At 39.2% G+C, this 22,667-nt stretch overlaps 1 protein-coding gene across 1 annotated transcript in view; it reads left to right on the forward strand.

The window, feature by feature from the left end:
- The window catches only part of LOC108720697 (homeobox protein BarH2), a 31,954-nt gene extending 11,269 nt beyond the window's left edge, over positions 1–20,685 (forward strand). The window contains exons 2-3 of the mRNA XM_018444829.1: positions 4,013–4,235; positions 18,728–20,685. Coding sequence (XP_018300331.1) covers positions 4,013–4,235; positions 18,728–19,592 — 1,088 coding nt within the window. The 3' untranslated portion in view covers positions 19,593–20,685. The remainder of the gene's footprint in view (positions 1–4,012; positions 4,236–18,727) is intronic.
- The last annotated feature ends 1,982 nt before the right edge of the window (positions 20,686–22,667 follow it).

A 22,667-nucleotide genomic window follows, 5' to 3' on the forward strand; every position in this document is an offset into this window, starting at 1 on the left:
AAAATATTTGTTAAATATGAACAAAAAAGACGATTAAGTTTAATTACAGTTTTTTCAGCATATTAACATCTTTGAAATATGATGCCTGATTCAGCATCGAAATTATTAGAATTAAATTTAATTCGCGAAATTACTACAGTGGTTTAATTGTGTCTAGTGCGAAAATATTTCGATGCACAGTTCGTTAGACTACAATTGTGGTATGTATGTCAAGTACATATATATCATATTTAGTGATTCAAGATTGAATTATTTAAGCATTTTAAGATCTAGCTTCGACCAGATAAGGCTCTAATTTATCGGTTGTGTCTCTCACATATACGATCTAAAATTATTATTAAAAAAGACGATTAGTTTCGTCAGAAACTTTCAAAAATTTTTAGATCCACACTTGGCGAGTTTTATCTGATATAATTTTTTAAAAAACGTTAATGATAGCATTCAAAAACGCTCATGTTACTTGAAAAATCTTTTCGGGAGCTCACTTGCTTGTTTCATGGACTTAGAATTACATATAGAGTAAAAAGTCGTCGTAGCACGTTTTACAACCATAGACAAGTCTACATAAAACCCTGTGACTACGTGTCGTGTCGGCAAAAGATGTGGAAAGATAAAGGAAAACTGTCCTAGTCCCCAAAAGGAAAGAAGGTGCTCGAGTTACTTTAGCGGCTAGACGAAGTTCCCGGTAAAACATCTTGAGAGTATTTTGAGAACTTCGCTGTGAAATATTCTACGCGAAAGAGAGGAAAGTCTGCCGGGTGAATTTAGATCACTGCCTTACGCGGAACAGATGCATTTTAACGCTAAAGTTTCGTTTGATTCGCACTTTATAAGCGCGCGATTTAACGCACATGTTTTGTTTGATAAGTGATGCGCGTTTCGTCATGAGCAACGAGTATACGCACTTTTTATTCGCGAAGAAAATTTATATTCATTAGTTTATTTCAATGTGTAACGTTGCTGCGTAATTATATTGATGGGACTAGATAATATTAAAATTCTTCTTATCGGATGGATAATTGGATGGCTTTATGGTATAATGAATAATGTACAGAATTTGTAACGTCGCATTATTGTTATAAGTAAAGAAAAAAATATCGATTATCTTTCACGTTGAAATGAATCATTAAGTTACAAAGCCGAGTAGAAAAGCAACCCTATAAAGAGCGAATCGCCAACTAAATAACCTGGAAGTTTTTTACATTTCAAGAATTTTCTATTTTTGCTGCCAACAAAAAATATAATAGCTATTGTGTAATGTTTCGAAGAACATGTATTAATCATTTATAATACGTGTCATTAGCAGATAATTGAAATATACGATTTAACTGCTATTTCGATTTAACTGCTATCATCGATTCATTTTGCACTGACACATCTCGCGTTTTAATTTTATCATGGTACTGGTACACGATCGACGCAAGAAACATATATCGCGAATTGTGATTTCAATCCGGGAATGGAGATCACTTTGCGCTAAGCCGATCGCGGGCGTCGCCATTTCGCATCAAAGTGAAAATATTGGGGTAAAGAGTGGCGCATGAACACGCTCGTAAGGACGAGGCGGACACAGATAAGCCCTGAGCCTCGAGCTACGTGCCTCGCAGACGAACGGCAGGCGGACAGGCGGCTGGGAAAAAAGAGGGATGGATGTTTCGCGATGGTTCTCGAGTTACTGCGCAAAGGGAAGGACAGGGAGCTTGGGGGTGGGAAAAGTTCCGCCTAACGTCTTGGAAGTGTCTCAAAAAGAGAACTCCGACGTCGGTCGGGACCCGGGCTCTAAGTGTATCACATAGTAAATTTAGTTTTCCAACCTCCGTTTCCACCGTTCCACTCTTATATTCTCCCGTTCCTCCTTATATTCCTTCCTTCCTCGCTCCCTTTTCACGTCCACCCCTTTCCTACGTTTCGTGGACAAGTATTGGGAGTCGAGCTCGAATCGAGCTGTGGTGCCGATGCAGTCAGGACGGGGTTCCTTGCTCCAAGCCTTTTCTAGGGAGGGAATCAGGGATGTTCGCGCGCGCGCGCATGTCGTGGTAGCCAACATGGCGCGGTATAGTATAGACTCTGGACCCGTTCGAGCGAATCTGGCCGATCAAACGGGGGCTAAGAGCCACGCTTTCGTCCGGGTTAACTCAATCCACGAGCTTTCTATCTTCCCGATCTCCTCCTCTCTCTCCGTCACTTCCCTTCCGGCGCTATGTTATTTCTGGCTGCATTCCCCCCTCTGATTCCACCTCCTGCCAGGGTGCTTCTCCCGCGCCATGCACGACCGTTCCAATCGATGAGCTCGCGACAACGGGCCTTTAGATACTTTTAGAAGTCTGTGCGGGCTTTTATTCCCCCAGGAGGTTAAGTCTCGATGGTTTTCTGATCGGGACTTCTCGGGAGGTTGCTCGATTTACTCGCGACAAGACACGTCCCCCACTGCGGGATAATTCGAGGAGGGTTGAGTAATTTATCTGACAAAGCGCAAAGGGTTTTCCTACGTTAAAAAAGTTGCTCTAAAAATTTACATCACGATTGGAAGTCATGACTTTTACAGAAATCAATCACAAATAATATTTGTAGAAACTGGTAGAAACTGCACGGAAAGAATGATTTTGCTGAAAAATTTAGATACAAATCTAAGTAATTTTATTAGATCATTAAAATAATTATGTATAAGAAATTCAAGCAATGATGCAAAACATTTTGACATTCTAGCAATTAGCTTGAGTGGTGTGTTCTGCATAACTATTTTTTGATTCAATAAACTATAATATTTTTATCGCAACACTAAATTTTTAGATACTTCAGCAAAACCGTTTTTTCCGTGTGCATCTCTTCCTGTTTTTGTGTTCTTTTGAAACAATATAATAAGAAAGGCAGAGCATACTCTGCCTTTCTTATTATATTGTTAATACTTGGTCTTTTATCAAAATTTTTTAACTTTAATTCAAGCAACAAATAACATCTCTACAGCACAAAAGTTGCAGCAACAATGCTGCAACATTGCAGCAATATTACAGCGTTATTGCTACAAGTTCGGTGCTGTATGAGATATATATTTATTATTCCAATTAAGTATAATAATCTTTAAATCACAAATTTCTCATCTCGTTTTTTTCTATTATTATTCGTCATCATATTTACTTTTCTATAATAATTACTCTCGATTCCCTAGTCTGTTAAAATGGCAAATCACCTGTTCCTTACCAGACTGTTCTTCTGCGACAGAGACAAGAAAAACGTAATGAGTTTCGAGGGGGATGAAATAAACACGGGAATGTGTGTCGCGTGTGAGTGTGACTCGTATCGGGTATAATCGGTTTCCTCGGGGAATCCTACCCTCTCTTTCCTCTATCTCTCTCCGGATACGGCGACGTATCGGGGGGATAATTTGCGGCGTCTCGAGTCTCGACGCGGCTGCGTGGTCCAATCCGCGATACCAGCCAATCGGCTCTCGGCTGCGCGGAGAGTCGAACTGAGAACAAAAGGATCCCACTCTCTTTCTCTCTCTCTCTCTCTCTCTCGCTTTCTGTTTCATCGATAGAGAGGCGGTTGCAATCGCCATGCAAGCAACGACAAAAAAGACTACCGCGTATAATCCACGCGCGCGGCATCGATTCCACCCTCCACGAAAACAAAAGCTTGGCACTCCGACACTTCGCAATTCCTGATAGATTGGCGATTCTTTACAGGAATCTTTTTGGCAAAATAGTTATACGAATATCGTGAAATACACGTATAGCATTTTCAAAAGTATAAATCTCGGATAAGCCATTTTGGTTAAAATAAAGTTCCTTGAAACTAAATAACAAATGAATTTTATATAATTTGTGTTATATAATTTCCAATAATAATAATTACACGTTATTCGTTAAGCGTTCAAATAACTTTTATGAGCACATGCTCACACACAATCCAGAATTATTACTCTTCTCTTTAGAGATAACTTTATAGCTAAGTTATACGACTAGACGGAAGGAAAGCAAAGAGACGTTCAATATCAATAGTTTTGCAATTTCAGGTGGCAAAGAGGATGATCCTAAAAGCTCGTCCTCGAGTTCCTTGGGTTCCGCGCAAAGTAAGAAGCAGCGTAAAGCGCGTACAGCTTTCACGGATCACCAGCTTCAGACCCTTGAGAAAAGTTTCGAGCGGCAAAAATACCTCAGCGTGCAGGACAGGATGGAGCTGGCGGCAAAACTGCAGCTGACGGACACGCAAGTGAAAACGTGGTATCAAAACAGAAGGTAAGCGAAACGAAAAACGCGTTACTAATTCCTAAATGAGACACAACGCGACATATGCGGACGATAATTAATTTTATGGTAGCCATCAGGATGCAAACAATCGCTAGTTTTTTTTACATATAAAAACTTATTCGGAACTGGCCCATGAAAATGAATTAAATCTATCAATGATACCGATTAGCATTTTAACATTACATATAATATTACTAACAGAAGCAAGTTCTGGAAATTCTTATTGTATATATAATCATATTTAATTACAACCATTTGTTATTAAATATAAAAACGACAGCTTCTTTTTCTTTGAAGCAATCAAAAAATTAAAAATAATTTTCTTAAACATTATATACCGTTCGATATATATACTTTTTCGATCAAGTTTCTTATTAAGATACTAAGAAAATTTTTATTGAAAGGTAATTACTAGAAGTATTAGCCTTTTTAGCGAGCGCGATTGGACTACGTGATGAGCCTGCACGTATAAAAAACCGTTGAATAGCCGTTAAAAGTTTGACTCTAAAGAGATAAAGATGGAACCATGACGATCGATAGACCTTTCGATGCTCGCGTTATACATTGTTGAATGTTGAATATCGGATAGAAAGGTCCTCATCACGATCCTCCGATCTCGGAAGCATAGCGGCATGGTTCTTTGTACCGGCGCGTGTCGAATCCGTAAATGGAAATCGCGGCGGCCAACAAAGGCGTTGTTTACGTGGTTAAACGCGAGGATCGTTGATCAGAATCTGAGCAAAGTATCTCGAAAGTCATGCGCCTCCGTTACCGGTTTTGCGGCCCATCCTAAGCATATTCGTCAACACTTTAATTCTTCAACCATTTAATAGAAATATATGTAATATATTGAACTGAAATATAGTATTGTGGGGATTAACTTCTGACTGCCAAATGCCTATGCGTCGATATATATTGATACATGTATATATATAGCCATAGAGTATATATCGATAGATTTTTCACTTATAATATATCTTCGAGTAAAAAATAATTTTTTAATGCCATCTTTACAGGAGAGATTAATAAATAATCTAAAGATAATTTTGATTGTTTATGGCACACAGATTTATTTTTTGAAAATTGTAAAACAAAAATTCTAGAATTTAAACAAATACCTGAAGGAATTATAAAATTTAGATATGTTGAATCAAACATGCAAATTATGTTCATGTCACCTTATTTGAGAAACTTTAAAAATATTATAAAAATGTGCAAAACATAAGTTAAACACAAGTTAAATACGAAACTCATTAGGAAACTCATTTAGAGTGAAAAGGTTTGTTCTGAAAATATTGAATTGTTTTAACAATGGTGATTTTAGATCCACCGTCGGTTTCTTTACGAAAGTAAGACCAGGCGGTCGGAATCGATTTCAAAATCCTTTGCGGCATCCTTTGTGAGCACCGTTTCTCAAAGTCATTCCAGTGGCGCCTATAGATTCGTAGTTTTTGGCTTCTGAGCCATCCACCTCTTTCCAATCTAATCAGTAGGCTTGTTGGTCGGCTCGCAAGTCCCGCGCTAAAAAGCGAACGAAATTAAAATCGCATGCCATGGATGATTCCGCGGAATCACTTTGACACGCTTCGTCCCGGGTAAACGAGTGTAACATCGGCGGGGAAAGTTCTATACAATTCTCGTTTCTTGATAAACTGCAGGCGGCAAATAATACATCAGAACTAGTTTTAATATTATTTGGTAAATATACTATGTAAATATTTTATGTAATCGCATAAAATTTTTTCCTATTTCACTCGTGATAATAATTTAAGAACTTATTAAATTTTTTCTATTTTTTTATATTAATAAAGATAACGCAACCTATTTTTAAAAAATAGCCTGAAAAATTGATTTTAACTTTTTAAAAATTGAATTTTTTTTCTCCTTATATTTTTATGTTCTTGCAAGTACCAATAAAAATTCCGAATAAACTAAAATTCTGGTCAGTTGACTAAAATACCGATTTTCCACGTATATCCGTGCCCGATATACAAAATCCACCGCACCAGCTATATTGATCTCATTACGCACTTAATTATCATTACTCTCTTGTTCCTCTGGTCGCGATGAACGTAGGGTGATTAGCAGGGAACACCCTACAAGTCATGACTGCGCGACTTCTGCTGGCGGCCGTTTAGTTTAGACAAGCGGCCGATCGCGCACAAAGAAGGCGAATCGTTAATGAGGATCCTCGTAGATCGTGATGTATGATGTACGAAAAGGTAGAGGCTGGACGAAGCGAGCGCCAGACTCTAGACTGTGTCATTAGACTGTCAATTACCGGTGGAGCGAATGGCGTAATGACAGGCAGCGAGCGCTGCCAAGCGTTGCGCCGTGCCGCTCCGATCGTGAAAGGCCGCCTTGCATTTCGGCGGCCGTTCAATTTTTTTCTTGCGCGTAATTGCGTACCGCCAGCGTAAGTCCACGATTTTCAAAGACGTTGCTCGTTTCCCATATCACATCGGCGGCTCCACGCACATCGCAATTGTACACGGCGTAATCGTTACGGCTATTTATTTCTACAGTCGGCAGTTTGCTCGCTCATTACGCCGGATCGGCGTAATGGACAACGGTGATTAAGGATCGCTTTTGATACAAAACTTGCGTAGCGCGCGCGAATTACTGTTATATCGCGATGTATCTCGTTTGCGTTTCGCACGCCGTCATGCCGATCAGAGAAATAAACTCGGGTTTTGTCTGTTAGTTCATGCGTGTCGAATTGAAAACGTGAACGTTTCCGGCACGAGCGAGCTGCTGATGATCGATCGAATTTTGAATACTTTTACAAAATAGTCCAGGCAAGAAAAACAGAAGCGCTTTCCGGGTGATTTTCTCACTTTACAATGAATTGCAGCTTGGAAAGAGATTTCCGCGATAGATTTTTGATCGACGTACTTAGAAGGAATAACGATACTCTCGTGATGTAATAAGTATACCTATGTCAACGGAATCAAACCTGGTATGTCCGTGGAACCTATATTAATCGCTACACGTTTCATCAAATACCGTCAAAGTGCGAAGTACCGTATATCGCGCGCGGCATAAATTACAGATCAGCATGACGTGCGCTTTAATAATCTTTGTACATGTCTCGCGCAATACTTGCAGCCGTTGAAGTTCCTCCCTCTCCCCCTTCCCCCCAATCTCCCCGTTCACCGACGTAGCTATGGAGTATCGCTAATTAATTTTCGCCATGTTGACACTCAGCCGCGCTTAATTAGGATGAAAATGAGAAAACCGACCAAAGTTGCACCCGAAAGGGGGCACGTGTGCGCGCCGCGGCACGTATCGTCGCGCGAGGACGCGCGCGGAGAACTGCGAAGAGGTGGAGACCGCCGCCGCCGCAGCAAAAAGCCGGGAAAATTAGTGACGCTCCTGACTGACGGGCGGCTTCTTAAGTGCCCGCTTAAAGTTTTGTTGCTCGGTGCACGCCCCGATGAGGTGTGACTCGGCGCTTCTTCGCGGAGGCGCCGGCCACACCTCGGGCGCCACGGCGACGCGGACTTCTGCTCCCTTTTTCTCCCGTCCCGAGCTTGAACGCCCGCCGAAAACCAGATCTTCGATGCAAGGTTTCACAAAAGTCGCGCAACCACGCTCTAATACTTAAAACCGCAATTTCAATCAATCCCGCGCGCGAAAATACGCTGACAACGCTGCTTCGCGTGTTCAGTTCGAGAGATCCTTAAATGGATCTCAAAGGACCTTGATTGTGGACTTGAAAGAAGCATCGATCTCTTTATATAGCGGAGGGCTTTGAATTATCTATGTGTTAATCAAATGTAAAGTGAAGAAAGTTATCCTTTGCAAAGTTCGAATAAATATTATAGGTACAATACTTACAATTACTTACAATAACTTAATTTGACATAATGAATTTAACAGTGAAAGAAAAAAAGAGGTCACAGATTTTTAATCTATTTATAGCTTTATGGAAACTTACTTGAAATTTATTATTTATTTACTTGAGAATTTATTTCTGATAAATTTGTCATCATATATCATTGGTACAAAATAGCATCAAAGATGATAATTTCATGGAGAATGTTAGTTTGTTTTGAATTGACTTTGCACGGATCTTTGAGCATCCTTGTTGGATTTTGGAAAAATAAATTGCGACGGAAGATAAATAAATGCGGTCTATCAACGACGGATAATGCGCAGTCGTCATAATTAACAATTATAGTAATCTCCTCAGAAATACATGGATTTATCTAATAACCGTTCTTCCCTGTGTTTTTTTCCTATTACATTCCTTACAAACGTCTTATTTAATCGCCATCAATTGTACGTTAATTATGCTCAACGATGTATTATCCGAACAACTGCTCGACTCACGCGCGATGTTTTCCTTTTTCCTCATAAATATTAGATAGGTCTTCAAGAAACGAGATTTATCAAACCGAGTAAGAATCGATCTCCTTGAAGAAAACTTAGGTCGAGGACTACGCACGATGAATAATTCGAAAACGTTACGTTACTTCCACTTCCCTTAATAGACGTCTCATTCATCGAGTGATCAACCAACACGCACGCACGCAAATTACGTTCAACAATGAGTCATCTGAACGATTGCACGACATACGCGCGGGCGCATACATATACATACACACATGTGCACGTTAGTCACGATTGACCGCAATGCTTTTCCGCACGAAACTTTCCGTGAAATCGACGCTGAGAAATTAAACGCGCGGAGATTGCGGTTCACCTGTAAAGCGCTTTTCCAGCGATAAACGATACGCTCCTCGCTTTTCCGCGGCACGCTGCGTACACTTCGCGCACACACGGCTCCGCTTGGTCGTTTAGTTGTTTAGAAGTCATTAGGACTCGTTACGTTATTCGCGGCAAATCGTCTCTACTTATCGACTAATTACGTGCCTGACCATAAGCGAGCCATGCAAGTAGCGTGCAATACGTATGTATGCTAACGTTGACGAACGCCTCTCTCGATCTTTAATATCGATGCACCGAGCTCAGCTCGGAAAGTGCATTTTAATGAAACGTCATGGGACCCGCGCGTTTATCCCATTCCATAATTTACGTCAGGTTTTATAGGTTCGGAGACTGTGTTTTGTGTATCTACGGAAGATTAGCAGCGAGTATCACTGTCAACTTGTGTGATTAGCGACTTTAATCCGTTACTTTAATAAGCGTTGGTTTCTTCTGGCCATATAATAACAACGTTCTAACAAATATTACTTTTCAATATGAATTAGCAAAACATATTTAACTGTCATTATCAAAAAAACTCGTTTTTTTTTCGGAAATTTTGTAAATAAAAGGAAAAAGGATAATTCTTGCAATTGTTTTTAATTCGGCGTATTTTAACTAAATATGTAAAGTGATGACAATGTGGATGTCCACAAACACTAGTAAGCTTTAAACCTTAAGGAATTGATCAATCATAGTCGATTATTCTTCTCACATTCGATTGTAATCAATTTCTTAAGGGGATTCTAAAGCCGTCTGTATACCGACTAAATCGTAATTTTTGTATAACAAATACTTTTTCTCTTTTACAGATTCGAAAATATTTTTCCAGAATTAAAGTATACACATTAATACATGTTTATGAGGTAGAATTTTGCCGAAACGACAAAAAATTTCGAAATTGAAATCTTAAGAAAAATGTTTTGTCGTTCTCGGCATAAACTCCACTTCACAAACACGTATTAATGTGTATACTTTAATTCTGGAAAAGAATTTTTGAATCTGTGAAAGAGGAAAAAAGTTTTTTTGTTATACAGAAATTACGATTTGGTCGGTAATACAGACGGCTTTAGGATCCTCTTAAGGCTTAAAGCTTATTATTGTATTGTGTTTGCGGATTATGAGTCATCATAAAGACAAACGCATTTAAAACGATTTTAGACAATGTCGGAAATTCCATACACAAGAAAAAAACGATATTTTTTCAAAGGAGTGTTTCATCCCTTCAACATGAGTTAGGGCACGTATAAAAAAATACATGTCTCTTAGATTTTCTTTCCTTGTAAGTAAACATGTCTTTACTTTAAATAAATATTTATTAAAAAAAGAAAGTAATACTTAAATAATATATGTTTACGTTTAATAAATATTTATTTTGCAATAAATGTTTACTTAGTACTAAAAAATATTCCTTAGATTTAGAAAATTTTTTCTTCAGTATATGAATAGTAGCCTCACACATGTATGGAATTTCCGACATTGTCTAGAAGACACACACATTATCTGGTTTATAACATCTTAAGACGGTCTTAAATATAAGAATCTAAAGTCGGTATTCATAGTTGGTTCTTATTTCAAGACCGTCTTAAGTAATGTCTTAAGATGCGGCCCTCTGATTGGTTCATGACACCTCAAGGCAGAACTTAAGACGGTCTTAAATATAAGATCTGACTATGAATACCGGCCTATGAATACCCGCTTAAAAAATATCTAAGGCCGAGACATTATACAGATATTTTTTTAGACATGCATGTGTTAACTAGGATGTTAATTTTAAACTCTTAAAATACCTTTTCGGCACAGCGTATCAGGTTTCTTTTTCCATCGCTTATAACTTTACTAATTAATATTATACATATATTTATTTAGCACCGCTATATTCCTTAATATGTCTGGCGTTTCGAGCATTATTCATATCCTTGATGTTTAGATTGAAAAAAGATTTTTTTAAATATGTTTATTCATTTTTATGAATTTATTATCAGTCGAATTCTGTATGCCATACACTAGTATATTGTTCCCATGGTGTGGCGTTTAAGGGTTAAAGATAAAGTGTCAAATTTCAAACATGATCTTCATGTTAAAGATAAAGAATTAAGTTTAAGATACGATTTTATAATAACGATAAAATGTTAAATTTAAGAGATATCTAAAGAACCTTTTCAGTCCAGCGCGGTTTCAAAGAAAAAGCGAATTTTAGTTAGTTGTATTTTGCATTACATCACCTTGTTGCACTCATGACCTCTATATATGTTGTTCTATCTTTTGCACATCCTGCGCGAGAGAGGATCCTGTCTTCGGGACGTGACTCGTAATTCTAAAGTATTATGCGGTAGCTCGAATTTTGTTTCTTTTTTTATGAAAATGACGACCGCACACCTATGTCGCTCGCATTTTTCGCGCTATCGCGTAACTCAATGTCCGCTCTTGCAATTAGCAGATGTACATGTCACGCCATGAAAAAAGATGTAAACCGCAGGAAAGGTAAACGGAAAAAAAAGGAATAATTCCGAAAGTTTGCATTTAATACGTTTATATAGTAACGCCATTGCTTTCGAGCTATAATGAGATATTCGTCGCTCGATATTTTTTCGCGGTATAATAAGCAAACGTGATTCCATTAAAGCCAAACAGACTAGTAAGAGAAAACTCATTTGAGCTTAAAATTACGCTCTATCGTGTGCGATGTAACTGTAGCTTAACCGTGATTTATTTGCCAGGCACGAGTTTCGAGCACGAGCGTAATCGCGTTAATGCTCCCCTCGAACGTGCGAAAGAAATTAGGTTGGCGACGTGGCTATTATCCCGCAGAGAGGCTCGCGCGCGTTCTCTGAGAATCCTCAAGAGACCAGCGCAACTTCAACGAGACGCAAACTACGCAAACCGAAGAAACGAAGAAACTACTTCGCATGGACTTGATCGCGACGGCGAAGAGGGATGCGAAGACTGAATCCTTCACACGGTTTTGCGCTCGTTACATGCAATCATGTACTACGTACCGTGAACGCGCGCGTATTTTGCTACGCGCCTGACTGGAGAAACGATAATCCGTATTCGCCAAGAATGCAAATGCATGGGGTTATCTATAACGCCGAAATGCATTTCGCGGAAAGAGAAATGACGAACGATCGTGTCGGAGTACATTCCCGTGATAGCGCTTGCAAATTAAATCTGAAAATAAAGAAGAATTTATTTTCGTGTTTTATGCTCGGGTGACATTCACACTCGAAATTAATAGTGACATACGAGCGATAAATCTGACGCGACAAAATGTGCATTTCTCTTTGACTCATACACGAATAATCGAGGCACTGCAAGTAATGTTGATGCTCTTCGTAGCCAGATGCTTTGACTCTGATTCTTGACGTTTCTTTCGAATATAGTTTTTTTTACATTCTATTGAATTTTATTTGTTTGGAAAATTTTTTAGTCTTATCCAAGTTTTTCAAAAGGAACTTGAATGAATCGAAAAAAATTCAATATTAAAAAAAAATTTTAATTCGAATATATCTTTATGTTCCATTGAATTTTATTGAAAATTTTTAGTTTTATCATAAGTTTTTCATTTAAAAAAATTTGGATAAGACTAAAAATTTTTCAAACAAATAAAATTCAATAGAATGTAAAAAAACACATTCGAAGTAAACGTCAAGAATCAGGCTACATTTTTCTACATGGAAAACTTGGATAACTTTTTAATATTTTACTTGGAAGAGATAATTAATAGACACAATCTTATGCAATCTTGTAAGATGACGTCTTCCTGATGCTCGAAGCGCATCCGAATATGACTTCGACGATATTACTTCGCGGCGATGGCATTATGACATTGCGTCGTCACGTTGTGACGACATCACCGGCACATTACATACGTCGCGATCGTGAGAATTCGCTTCTCTCGGAGGGGGACTCTTCTCTTTTGCCGCCGCCGCGGCGCACCGGAAGAACAACGCAGGCTTCCCACGCCTCCGGTAAACCGCTTCATAACGGGTCGTCTTGATTTCGCGGATACTTATGTCGAATGCGCTCGTTTCGATCGCGATTTACGTCACGACAGCTCCGCGATTTCATGCGCGATTTCGTGTCCCTCTGGGTCGCTGCGGAATTTTACGAAATAGCTAGAAAAACGGGGCTAATCGGATGGCGCGCGATAACAGTCGGGCCTCGTAACGACGTATTTGCATGCGCATTTGTCGGCTCTCCTCTTAGTTTGGATATAACCACCTGATTAACTCTTTTTACCCTGCAGAAAGCTTAATCAGTGGGTTTAATTAACGTCGCTTCGAGTTCTTGCCCAAAATAAGGTCATGTATTTTTTTCTTTATAGTTCTGTTGAGAATAGTAATTTGCGACGTTCCGCAATTATCATATACTTCATATAATATGATCTATTTATTTAAAATTTGATATAAAGAAAGAAAAATGTAAAAACTATTCTAAAAACTATAATAAATCTCTGTATTAATATTAAATGAATCTATAAAAATAAAAAGATATTTAAGTATATAATTTTTTTCAATTACCTGATTTATAAGATATCTCTCTCTTTCTTTCTATGACGGCGAGTATACTTTTTAAAATGTATTACGAACAATAGTAAAAAGATTAATGTTTATATAATAGAATTAAATTTTATATATAAAATATAAATAAATAAAAAATCTGAAATAAATTTATACTGGATTATAATGAATGTCAAAAAGAGATATAAATTCTATACATAATATATTAAATTTCATATACATATATTAACTTAATGCAAGTTGTTAAATATGAAAAAAAAATTTCTTAATGGAAATAATAATAAAAGGAGTACAACTTTTTTATGACCGTTCGGAGACCATTTTATGTTTACATTTTCTTATATATTTTTCTTTATACATAAGAAAAATCGAAAATTGTTTAGATTTCATAAAGGAAAATACATAAGAAAATATATAAATATAATGAAGCCCGAACGGTCATGAAAAAATAAAAGTTGTACGCTACTTTGCAGAATTTATTATCATATAAGTACGTATCTCAAAATTCATTATTAAAAAGCATTATAAAAAGCCACATTAGTAACCATATGATGATCGTACCATGTGCTCATACAATAACCACTCTGTCTCTGAATATCAATGCGATTTCGGACAAGCTTTACGTTGTGAAACATGTGTCTCGTAATCATTGAGGCGAATAATTTGAAAATATATTACCCTCTCTCTCTTTATCATATCTCTCTTTCTTTGTCTCTCTTTTTCTCGGTCTCGCTGTCACCATTATTACCACAAAGCGCCCTAGCGGCTTCAGGACATTAGTGTCGCACAGGCATGTAACCGCAAAAGTAGCGAATAGACCCAGCTACCATTATAAATGCATTAACTCTCCCCTTAGTTTTCGCCCTCTCCTTCTATGTGCCATTTTTTCGCTTTTGGCTGTTACAACTGAACATTCGTGAGTCTTCGTCTTCAGTAAATCACGTTTATCGCTTTTCAACTCGCTAATTGCTGAGCTTACCTCGTTGCATGCTTGAAAAAATATCAGTAAAATAATTGAATTTCGGGTTTAACTTCTAGAACATTCACCACTGAAGGCAAAGATAAAGAATAGATATGACAATGGGTATTATAGTCATTATCTTCATTATTTTGGCGAATTATTTTCATTATTATGGCGAACATTCGCCACTGAAGACAAAGATGAAGAATAGACATGACAATAAGTATTCGTTATTTTATCATCACTAATTCTTGTAAAAATTAAAATACGATCGGGTAAGAAAAAGGGAGAAATGCGAAAGGAATAATAATTTGTCAAGCACGGCGATAGTAATTTTCGAGTCGATTGACGTTCGTAATACTTGGACGCGTTTCAAGTCTACCGAAGGGCATCGCGTAAGTCACCCCAAAATTTCTAAGCAACACGTCACTTTGATACTCGACAATGACAACGAGGAACGCGCCGCTCGGAACGATGCGATCGATTTTCAGGAGTTTGTCGCCGTAAGAAAGGACGGGAACTTTTTCCAACGCTACTACGATCTGGAGAACTGCACGATCATTAGGATAGAAGCGTGATGGAAGCGATCGTTACACTTTCTTCGCCAATCTCCAACCCTTCTCTCATCCTCTTTTCTCATTTCAGTCGAGCGAGATCAAGCAGCCCCTCGAGCACCTCAGGAGCGATAAATCAATGACTCTTCTCGTCTCTCTTTCTTTCTTCCCCATCCCTACCTCTTCGAATCCCCCGTTACTTCCGGCCGCCCTAGCTCCTAGCGGACGACTATAAAAAGCCAACGGGCAATTAAGGGTGTTTTAGAGTGGATGCACTCGAAAATCGCCGGCCAACCCCAGTCGAAAGTGGGGGAATTAAAAAACATTACTCATCATATAATCGCACGAGCGGTTCTCGACGCTGTCTGTCACCGTCGCTCTTTCTCCCTTTCCCTCTCTTTCTCTCTTTCTCTTTGATCTCGCACTCGGACACGCTCGTCCTTCTTGCGCCTCCGACGTGCCGGCAGAAAAATGAGAAATGATCGTGGCTCGATTCAGAGGTGCCTGTTTAAAATTCATGAACGATTTTACTGCAACCTCCCCTATCGCAACCCGTCACAAAAGGGCGAGCAGAGCCATATCGAGAGAGGGGGAGGGGAAAAATAAAGAGAGAGAGAGAGATAGTGAGATTGTGGCCCACATTTGCGACTATACATCAGCACAAAATCACGAGAGAACGAGTGAGAGAGGGAGAGAGAGAGAGAGAGAGAGAGAAGAGGGCTTGCACCCCACGAAATATATTAATTGTCGAATTTTCCGTGCGAGCTGCATATCCGTTAGAGCCGCTTTGTCCCTTGCCAGGCGCGGATCTCTTGATTATTAATTACTCCGACCACCAAGTACACCCCACTCTGCCCTCCTCTCCTCGCGACTATTACCCTGTAACATTTCCAGTTGTGTTTCAAAGGTACGATCTTTTTTTATTGCGGTCGCAATTTTAACAAAAAAAAAACTGTAACAAATGTACACGTCGGTGCCCGTTAATTATCGCCTGAATTTCATGCGAATCGTTGAATTTTTATCGAGTTGAGAGATAGAGTTGGTTTGATTTATCATTGTGAATAAAAACGATCTCCAAAGATCTCAAGGGGGGTGCAATTCGTCGACGGAATTTCCAACATTTAATTAGATGTTGATACCAATAAAACTATACTGATAATTATCGATAGTTTCTATTTAATTATTTCAATTAAATTTTGCATCTCTGATCGAAATTGTGCGATGAGTTTGTGATCATAATTAATTTTACATCGACGTCTATAAATATGTACTGACTGATGTCCTAAATTGAAGTATTGTATTTAGATGTAACCGCATAGCGAAAACTATTTAATAATATTCAAGAAATCTGGTATTGATTGACGTTCTCGTGTAATAACATAACTGTATATCGTATTTACGACTGCATTAATTATGAGCTACAAGAAACAAGGATAGCACATCCATACACATATATGTATATACGTGTATATATATATAATTTTTTTTTCGAAGGGCGACAATAGCAGGGGTGGCAAAAACTACTTGCACTTATCGAGCAAGAACGTCGGATGTAATTCACGCCTCGCCGCCACGGAAGGGTTGTAATTTTCTTGATATTATTCATGAACGTTATGGCAGGTTGGCTCATGTAATATAATAGCCCTTCACAGTCGTTTTCTCTTTATGTACATTTTTCTCTGTCTTATTCGCCTCATTTCGTATTAAGCCGCTCGACGCGGCACTTTAATATATTTCTCATATAAAGGGCGAGTTCCCTTAATCGCGTGAGTACACGCTCTTATATCGTGTTCATCAAATGAAAAAAGTTCATAACGTTCTCGATTGTTATACGAAGGTTACAAGTTCGATAATTCGTAAAATGTTGATACTTTTTAGATTCTAAATTTTTTCTTTTTATTTTTACCGTCTCATTAATAAATCTTAAGCACGGTAAAGACTAAAAAAATTTACAATTTTTATTATGAAAACGTCATAAAAATCATTTTTATTGTTAAATTTTTCTACAATAATATAATATAACATGTCTCTCTCCTTTAAAAATATACACAGAGAGAGAGAGAGAGAGAGAGAGAGAGAGAGAGAGAGAGAGAGAGAGAGTTCTTCACCATTAATTTGAAACGAATTAGTAAAATGTATAAGTATAGCTTTCATGATTATGATGCTATTTCAATAAATACCTACAATAAAATGTTTTCAGTTTCACAATTCCTCATATTTCATTTGTTCTCAGAAATGGACTTAAAATTAACGGAAGATTCTCTATCCATGTCTTCATAATAACTTAAATAAATATTTCGCTCTGCATGTCGTATGATATTTTCTTTTCATTCCATATTCTGACACACACACACACACACACATTGCATTCCGTTTTTAGTATCCAAACCGCACATGCATGTGCTCCATGCACGCCATTCGAAGATTCCGTTTGGGCGTAATCTGTTTTACTGTACGACCGATTGCGCGAATGTAATTCACGTTTCGATTCTGTGAAAAATATCGTGATTTTCGCGGTATGATTTGCAGTGTTATCGAGCAATAATGTTCGGTTAATATGGCCTTCGGCAGAGAATTTCACTCCTCCTGTCTCTCTTCATGTTCCATAGCGTTCGTTTCGTCCCCGTTACACGATATCAACCCCCCAAACCATGGCCTGTTGATATATCTCTGTCTCGCGCGCGTCTAAGGGCGCTTTTACGTTCGCAGGTGCGGTTCAGGTATATGTATCTGTATGTATGTATGTATGCACGTATGTGAGTATATATATATATATATATATGTGTGTGTGTGTGCGTGCCATGATACGCGATGATTAGGCACTGAAACTCCACGGGCTATTTGTTAGTATAATAAGCTCCCGGTAGTGTGGCCAACGTAACCACTTGGCGGCACGCCACCCCGTTTTAGCGTAATTGTCCCAGATCGAGATTTACATACGTGAGGAGGGTAAAGAGGGGCACTGCGAGGGAGGGAAGGGGGCCGGTCCCAGGGAGAAATTGCAGAAAGCTCGTGATTGCTTCGAGTGGCGGTGGCCTCGAAAGCCACCAGTCGATCCTTATGCCGACAAAATTTCGCGCTACAAACGAAGGAACGAACAGCTGAAATACTTGGAACGGATCTTATCGTTCGCTATTAGAATCTGGAAAACTACCGTGGAACTACGCTATGCTCGCATGTGCTTCCGGCGATCAAACCTCACATCGCGATATCATAGCTCGCATGGGCCCGCCGTTTGACATTGGTAGGCCTAACTTAGATCTATTTTGCCGATATTACTTTATAAGAATAACGATCGCTCTGATGTAAATGTCTTGAATAGCTGAGTCGTTTTTCATCGCTGGTCATTACCGACGTATAGCCTTCATCAAAATACTGAACACGTCAGTGGATTTTATGATTCTTTTTTAGTGTCGATGTACGTCATTCTTACATACGCGAGTATGTACACTAGATTAGTTTAAAAATATCAACATCGTAAATTTATTCTATAGATATTTTACTCGCATATTATCATTACAATTTTCATATTACATAACCGATACATTTTTGTAATATAATATAAATTTTGTCGAATTTTGTATTCAATACTGAAATTATGCTTCACACATCAATGTATTAATACATTTCTTTTTTTAAGAAATTCTTTGAACGAGGACTTTAATGTAAATAAATCGCAAAGACTTTCGTACGGAATCGTTACTCACGTGTTTGCTTCCTTTGTACTTTCAGAACGAAATGGAAGCGACAAACGATCGTTGGCTTCGAGATCATGGCCGAAAATAATTTCGCTGTTGCCGCCTTCCAGCATCTGTACAGCGGCAGTACCGTCCCCGCACATCCTGCCGCAGGACGCTATTGGCAGTATCCCAGCGCGCACGCGTTACCCGCGAACGGATTCTTCTATCAGCCATCATCGGCGGCGGCGACTCTGCAAAAACCGCTTCCCTATCGTCTATATCCGCCCATGATTCTAGCGGGGCCAAGTAATCCTCTTGGCTCTTTGACTGCGAGCTCCAGTCTGTCGACTCTCAGCAACTATTACAGGGACAGTCCAGAGATGGCTGACGGCCGGGATTCCTCGAGGAAAAGGGACAGGAGTAAGAGTCCAGAATCGAGAGACAGATCGCCAACTAGAAAACCGGCAAGACTGTATCCGCTGCAAATGATGCAGGCGGGCCCTAGCAATCCTCTTGGCACGCTGACCACCTCCAATCTCTCCAATATGAATAACTATTACAGAGGTAGTCCGGAATTGATGGAAGGAAGAGAGAATATGGACAGGTCGAGAAAGCAAGAAAGGAACAGCAAGAGTCCGGACTCCAGGGACAGATCACCCCTGAGGAAGGACGTTAGATCTTATCCCTCGACGATGATCCAGGCAGGTCCTAGCAATCCTCTCGGACCCCTTGCGCCCAGCTCGAATCTGAACAACTATTACAGAGACAGTCCGGAGATAATGGATGGACGGGAAGGTATGAACCGAACGCGACAACGTGACAGAAGTCAAAGTCAGGACAGATCACCTGTACAGAGAGAGGATAGTCCTCGAAGTGTAAGAGCCGACAGTGATGAAGAAAGCATACACGATATCTAGGACATGGAGATTCGCGGTACCGGCGGTGGCACGTCGGGAGTATTGCACGAGGAAGACAAGTATGTCCTGCAGGATAATTAGAAAACGTGTGGAATGGATTGATTTCCTCACGACATGTCATTTCGGAATAAATGTACTAATGGCGAACGAAGAGTTAACATCAGAAAATAAGGAAACTATCAAGGGATGAATAATCCTTTTGAAAATGTATTCGTGTGAATCGGGCAGCTATTGAAACATATGGGCAAGCTTGAGAATACTGATTGATGCGATAACTCATTATGAGACACTGATACGAATAATTAAAATCGAATTCACTTAACTAGCATTAATCAGTCAATTTCGAACGAGATAACGAAGTCGCTCAAATTTCAGCAGCTACTGCATTAACAGTTCATAAATAAACAAATCGATATCCATATGGAGAATTTGTTGGGAGAATGATCGATAAAATTTATATAATGGAAGGAACGCTGTATATATATTATATATCCTTGAGAACTTGTATCGATCCACGCAGCTACCATGAATCCAAACGAAGAAGCGAATGCAGCTGATGTAACGAGACTGTTTAAGAAGTTATATATCCAGACGTATGCAAGCATCGAGGAGAGACTACGTAGAGATTATTTCGTCACAGTTATTTTAAAATCTGGAGAGAGCAGAGTGAGAAGAGATTCAGGATTCGCGAGGTCTGAACCGGAGTCAGCGAAATGAGATGCGAATGGAACGGCACGGCGGCCGATTTCGTGAGGTAGAACAGGAAGTGACATAGCACGGGACGTCCGGGATTTTGTAGATAATGAGAGCGAACAGGAAATATCGTGCGGTTAACCGAACTTCGTGATTTGAGCGTTCAGTGAATGGCGGGTTACGGTGAAACAATATATTCAACGTTGATACGATCGGGCGTGTAGAGAGCGGACGAAAGTAAAAATCCCGTGCTTCACCGATACATTATCCCTCGGACAAATGGAGACTCATTATTACTCATTCATTGTCCATTCATTATTTTATTTTCCACTTCTTCGCATGCAACGTGTGATTAGTCCTTCGCTTGAAAGGTACTTGTTTTCCAATATTTTTACAATTTACAGAGCAAAATTATTTATGTTCCAGTTTTATTTTGATCACAGTTATCGGTAATTACACTGTGAGAATTATTTAATTTGAATTTAAATATTGATTAATTTTATTGCGAATTTTATTGCTCTCTTTAATATTTATAAATTAAATTATATCTTCACCGCGAAATAACTATAATACGTGCACATTTTTTAAACATCGATCGATGATTTCCTTGCAGAATATTGTAAGAGTTTATACAAGCGAATAATATTACATTATCAATAAGTAACTATTTCGCTGTGCCAAAAGTTTATATTCGATTCTTTTAATCTTATAATTTTACATAAAATTTTATAAATTCTCGCCTCTCTGATGCCGAGAATGAAAGAACTCGCTCATCTGCAAAGAAATCAATCAATATTCATGACCGCAGCGATTTTTGGCTTTCAAAATTCTATCACATGCATTCAATTCATCGCAGCACGGACCGATGCGATCCGTTCGTATAGCAACGATACGAGGCTGCACCATGCCGATTAAGAGAATCCAGCTAGATTGGACGGTTTCGTATGTCGAGGACGGTTACAGTCGCGCCAGGAAACGGGCCAATCGCGGGCGAACGTAAATGTACAATTAATATGACATTAGAGGGGACCTAGCCGCGGGGGAAGAAATCTAAAATGACACGAAATTATGTAGTGGTCACCACGAACGACAAAAAAGGACCGTGCAGGAGAGGGCGGCATCAGGGCATCGAACGTGAAGAAGAGGGTTCGACTATTCAAATAACTGCGTTCTCGTGTCGGCGAAGCGAAACCGGCATTTTACCTGCCGTTCTTCTTCGAGAAAACGAACAAATCGGTCGACTTAATTAATATTGACGAGATCTGAGTGACGGTGATGGTCCCGAAAATTGCACGACATTGGCGACCGGTAATTTGCGAACGACAACGGGGGCGGACTCATATTTTCTTCTTTCCTAGAAAAAAAGATCGATAATTCTCTTGATCGTGGTAATAAGTGCCGTCGTTGTAAGTAAAGTTAAATGCGAATTACGTGTGGTAGAGAATCCTCGTCCTACCATTGGTATGAGTCCTTGTTGTCGTTGAACGACACAGTGATACGCGATTCGCACGATAAACGACGATGACGATGCGACGTCTGCCTCAAACGATGATTACATGTTTCCTCGCGAAACAATTGCGCGAAACGTGTTCCATTCTCTTAAGACCAAAATTATATCAAATCTTACGCCGATTATTGCTGAGATTTTCTAGAAACTATGACGAGACTGGACACGAACCGACACGAACGAATTATACATTAATAAGTGGTAAAGTCAGTATTTGAGAAGCAAACTACCTAATTAGATGACAATTCTCGCGTCGGTACGATCGAGAGGTTAAATCGGACAGTGGTTTTCTCTAAGACTCTAAGAGATCACAAAACGCTATAAATATTTCTTACAACCGGGAAACTTTAGTTTTTTTTACGATCGAACGTTTTCGTCTGCGGAATTTTCATAGCAGCGAGTTGGTTCGTTCGACACGAGCGATTTTCTAATTTCGGTCTCGCAAAGATGAGCTGCATCATCCACTTTGTAAATATAACGGATGTACCATCCGCGCGTAAATGAAGATATACGAAAACTGTAAATATACGAAGATGGGGGCTTGTATGAGGATGAAGACGCGCGAGGATGGAACGAGTCCATAGGACTTAAGCCAAGATACGAGATACGAGATATTTCAAAGTATTTTTCAGATTTCAGTATACGTAGCGGAACGCGAGGCGATCGACGACACGGCACGCGGCGCGTTCGATAAGAACATACCAGTATTATGAATGTATAAAATTAGGCTGTACAACGTGCGAGAGGGTCTCCCGTGCGGAAACGCAGATGCGTCGTCGGGGAGTACGCCGGCGGACGTCGACCCGCACGGCGCGTTTAGTAGTTAAGTAACGCAGCAAGAAGTACTTAGAGTATATAAAAACCATGCTTTGTAA

Source organism: Mycetomoellerius zeteki, unplaced genomic scaffold (genome assembly GCF_001594055.1).
Source record: "Mycetomoellerius zeteki isolate Tzet28-1 unplaced genomic scaffold, Tzet1.0 scaffold155, whole genome shotgun sequence".
Classification (NCBI taxonomy): Eukaryota; Metazoa; Arthropoda; class Insecta; order Hymenoptera; family Formicidae; genus Mycetomoellerius; species Mycetomoellerius zeteki.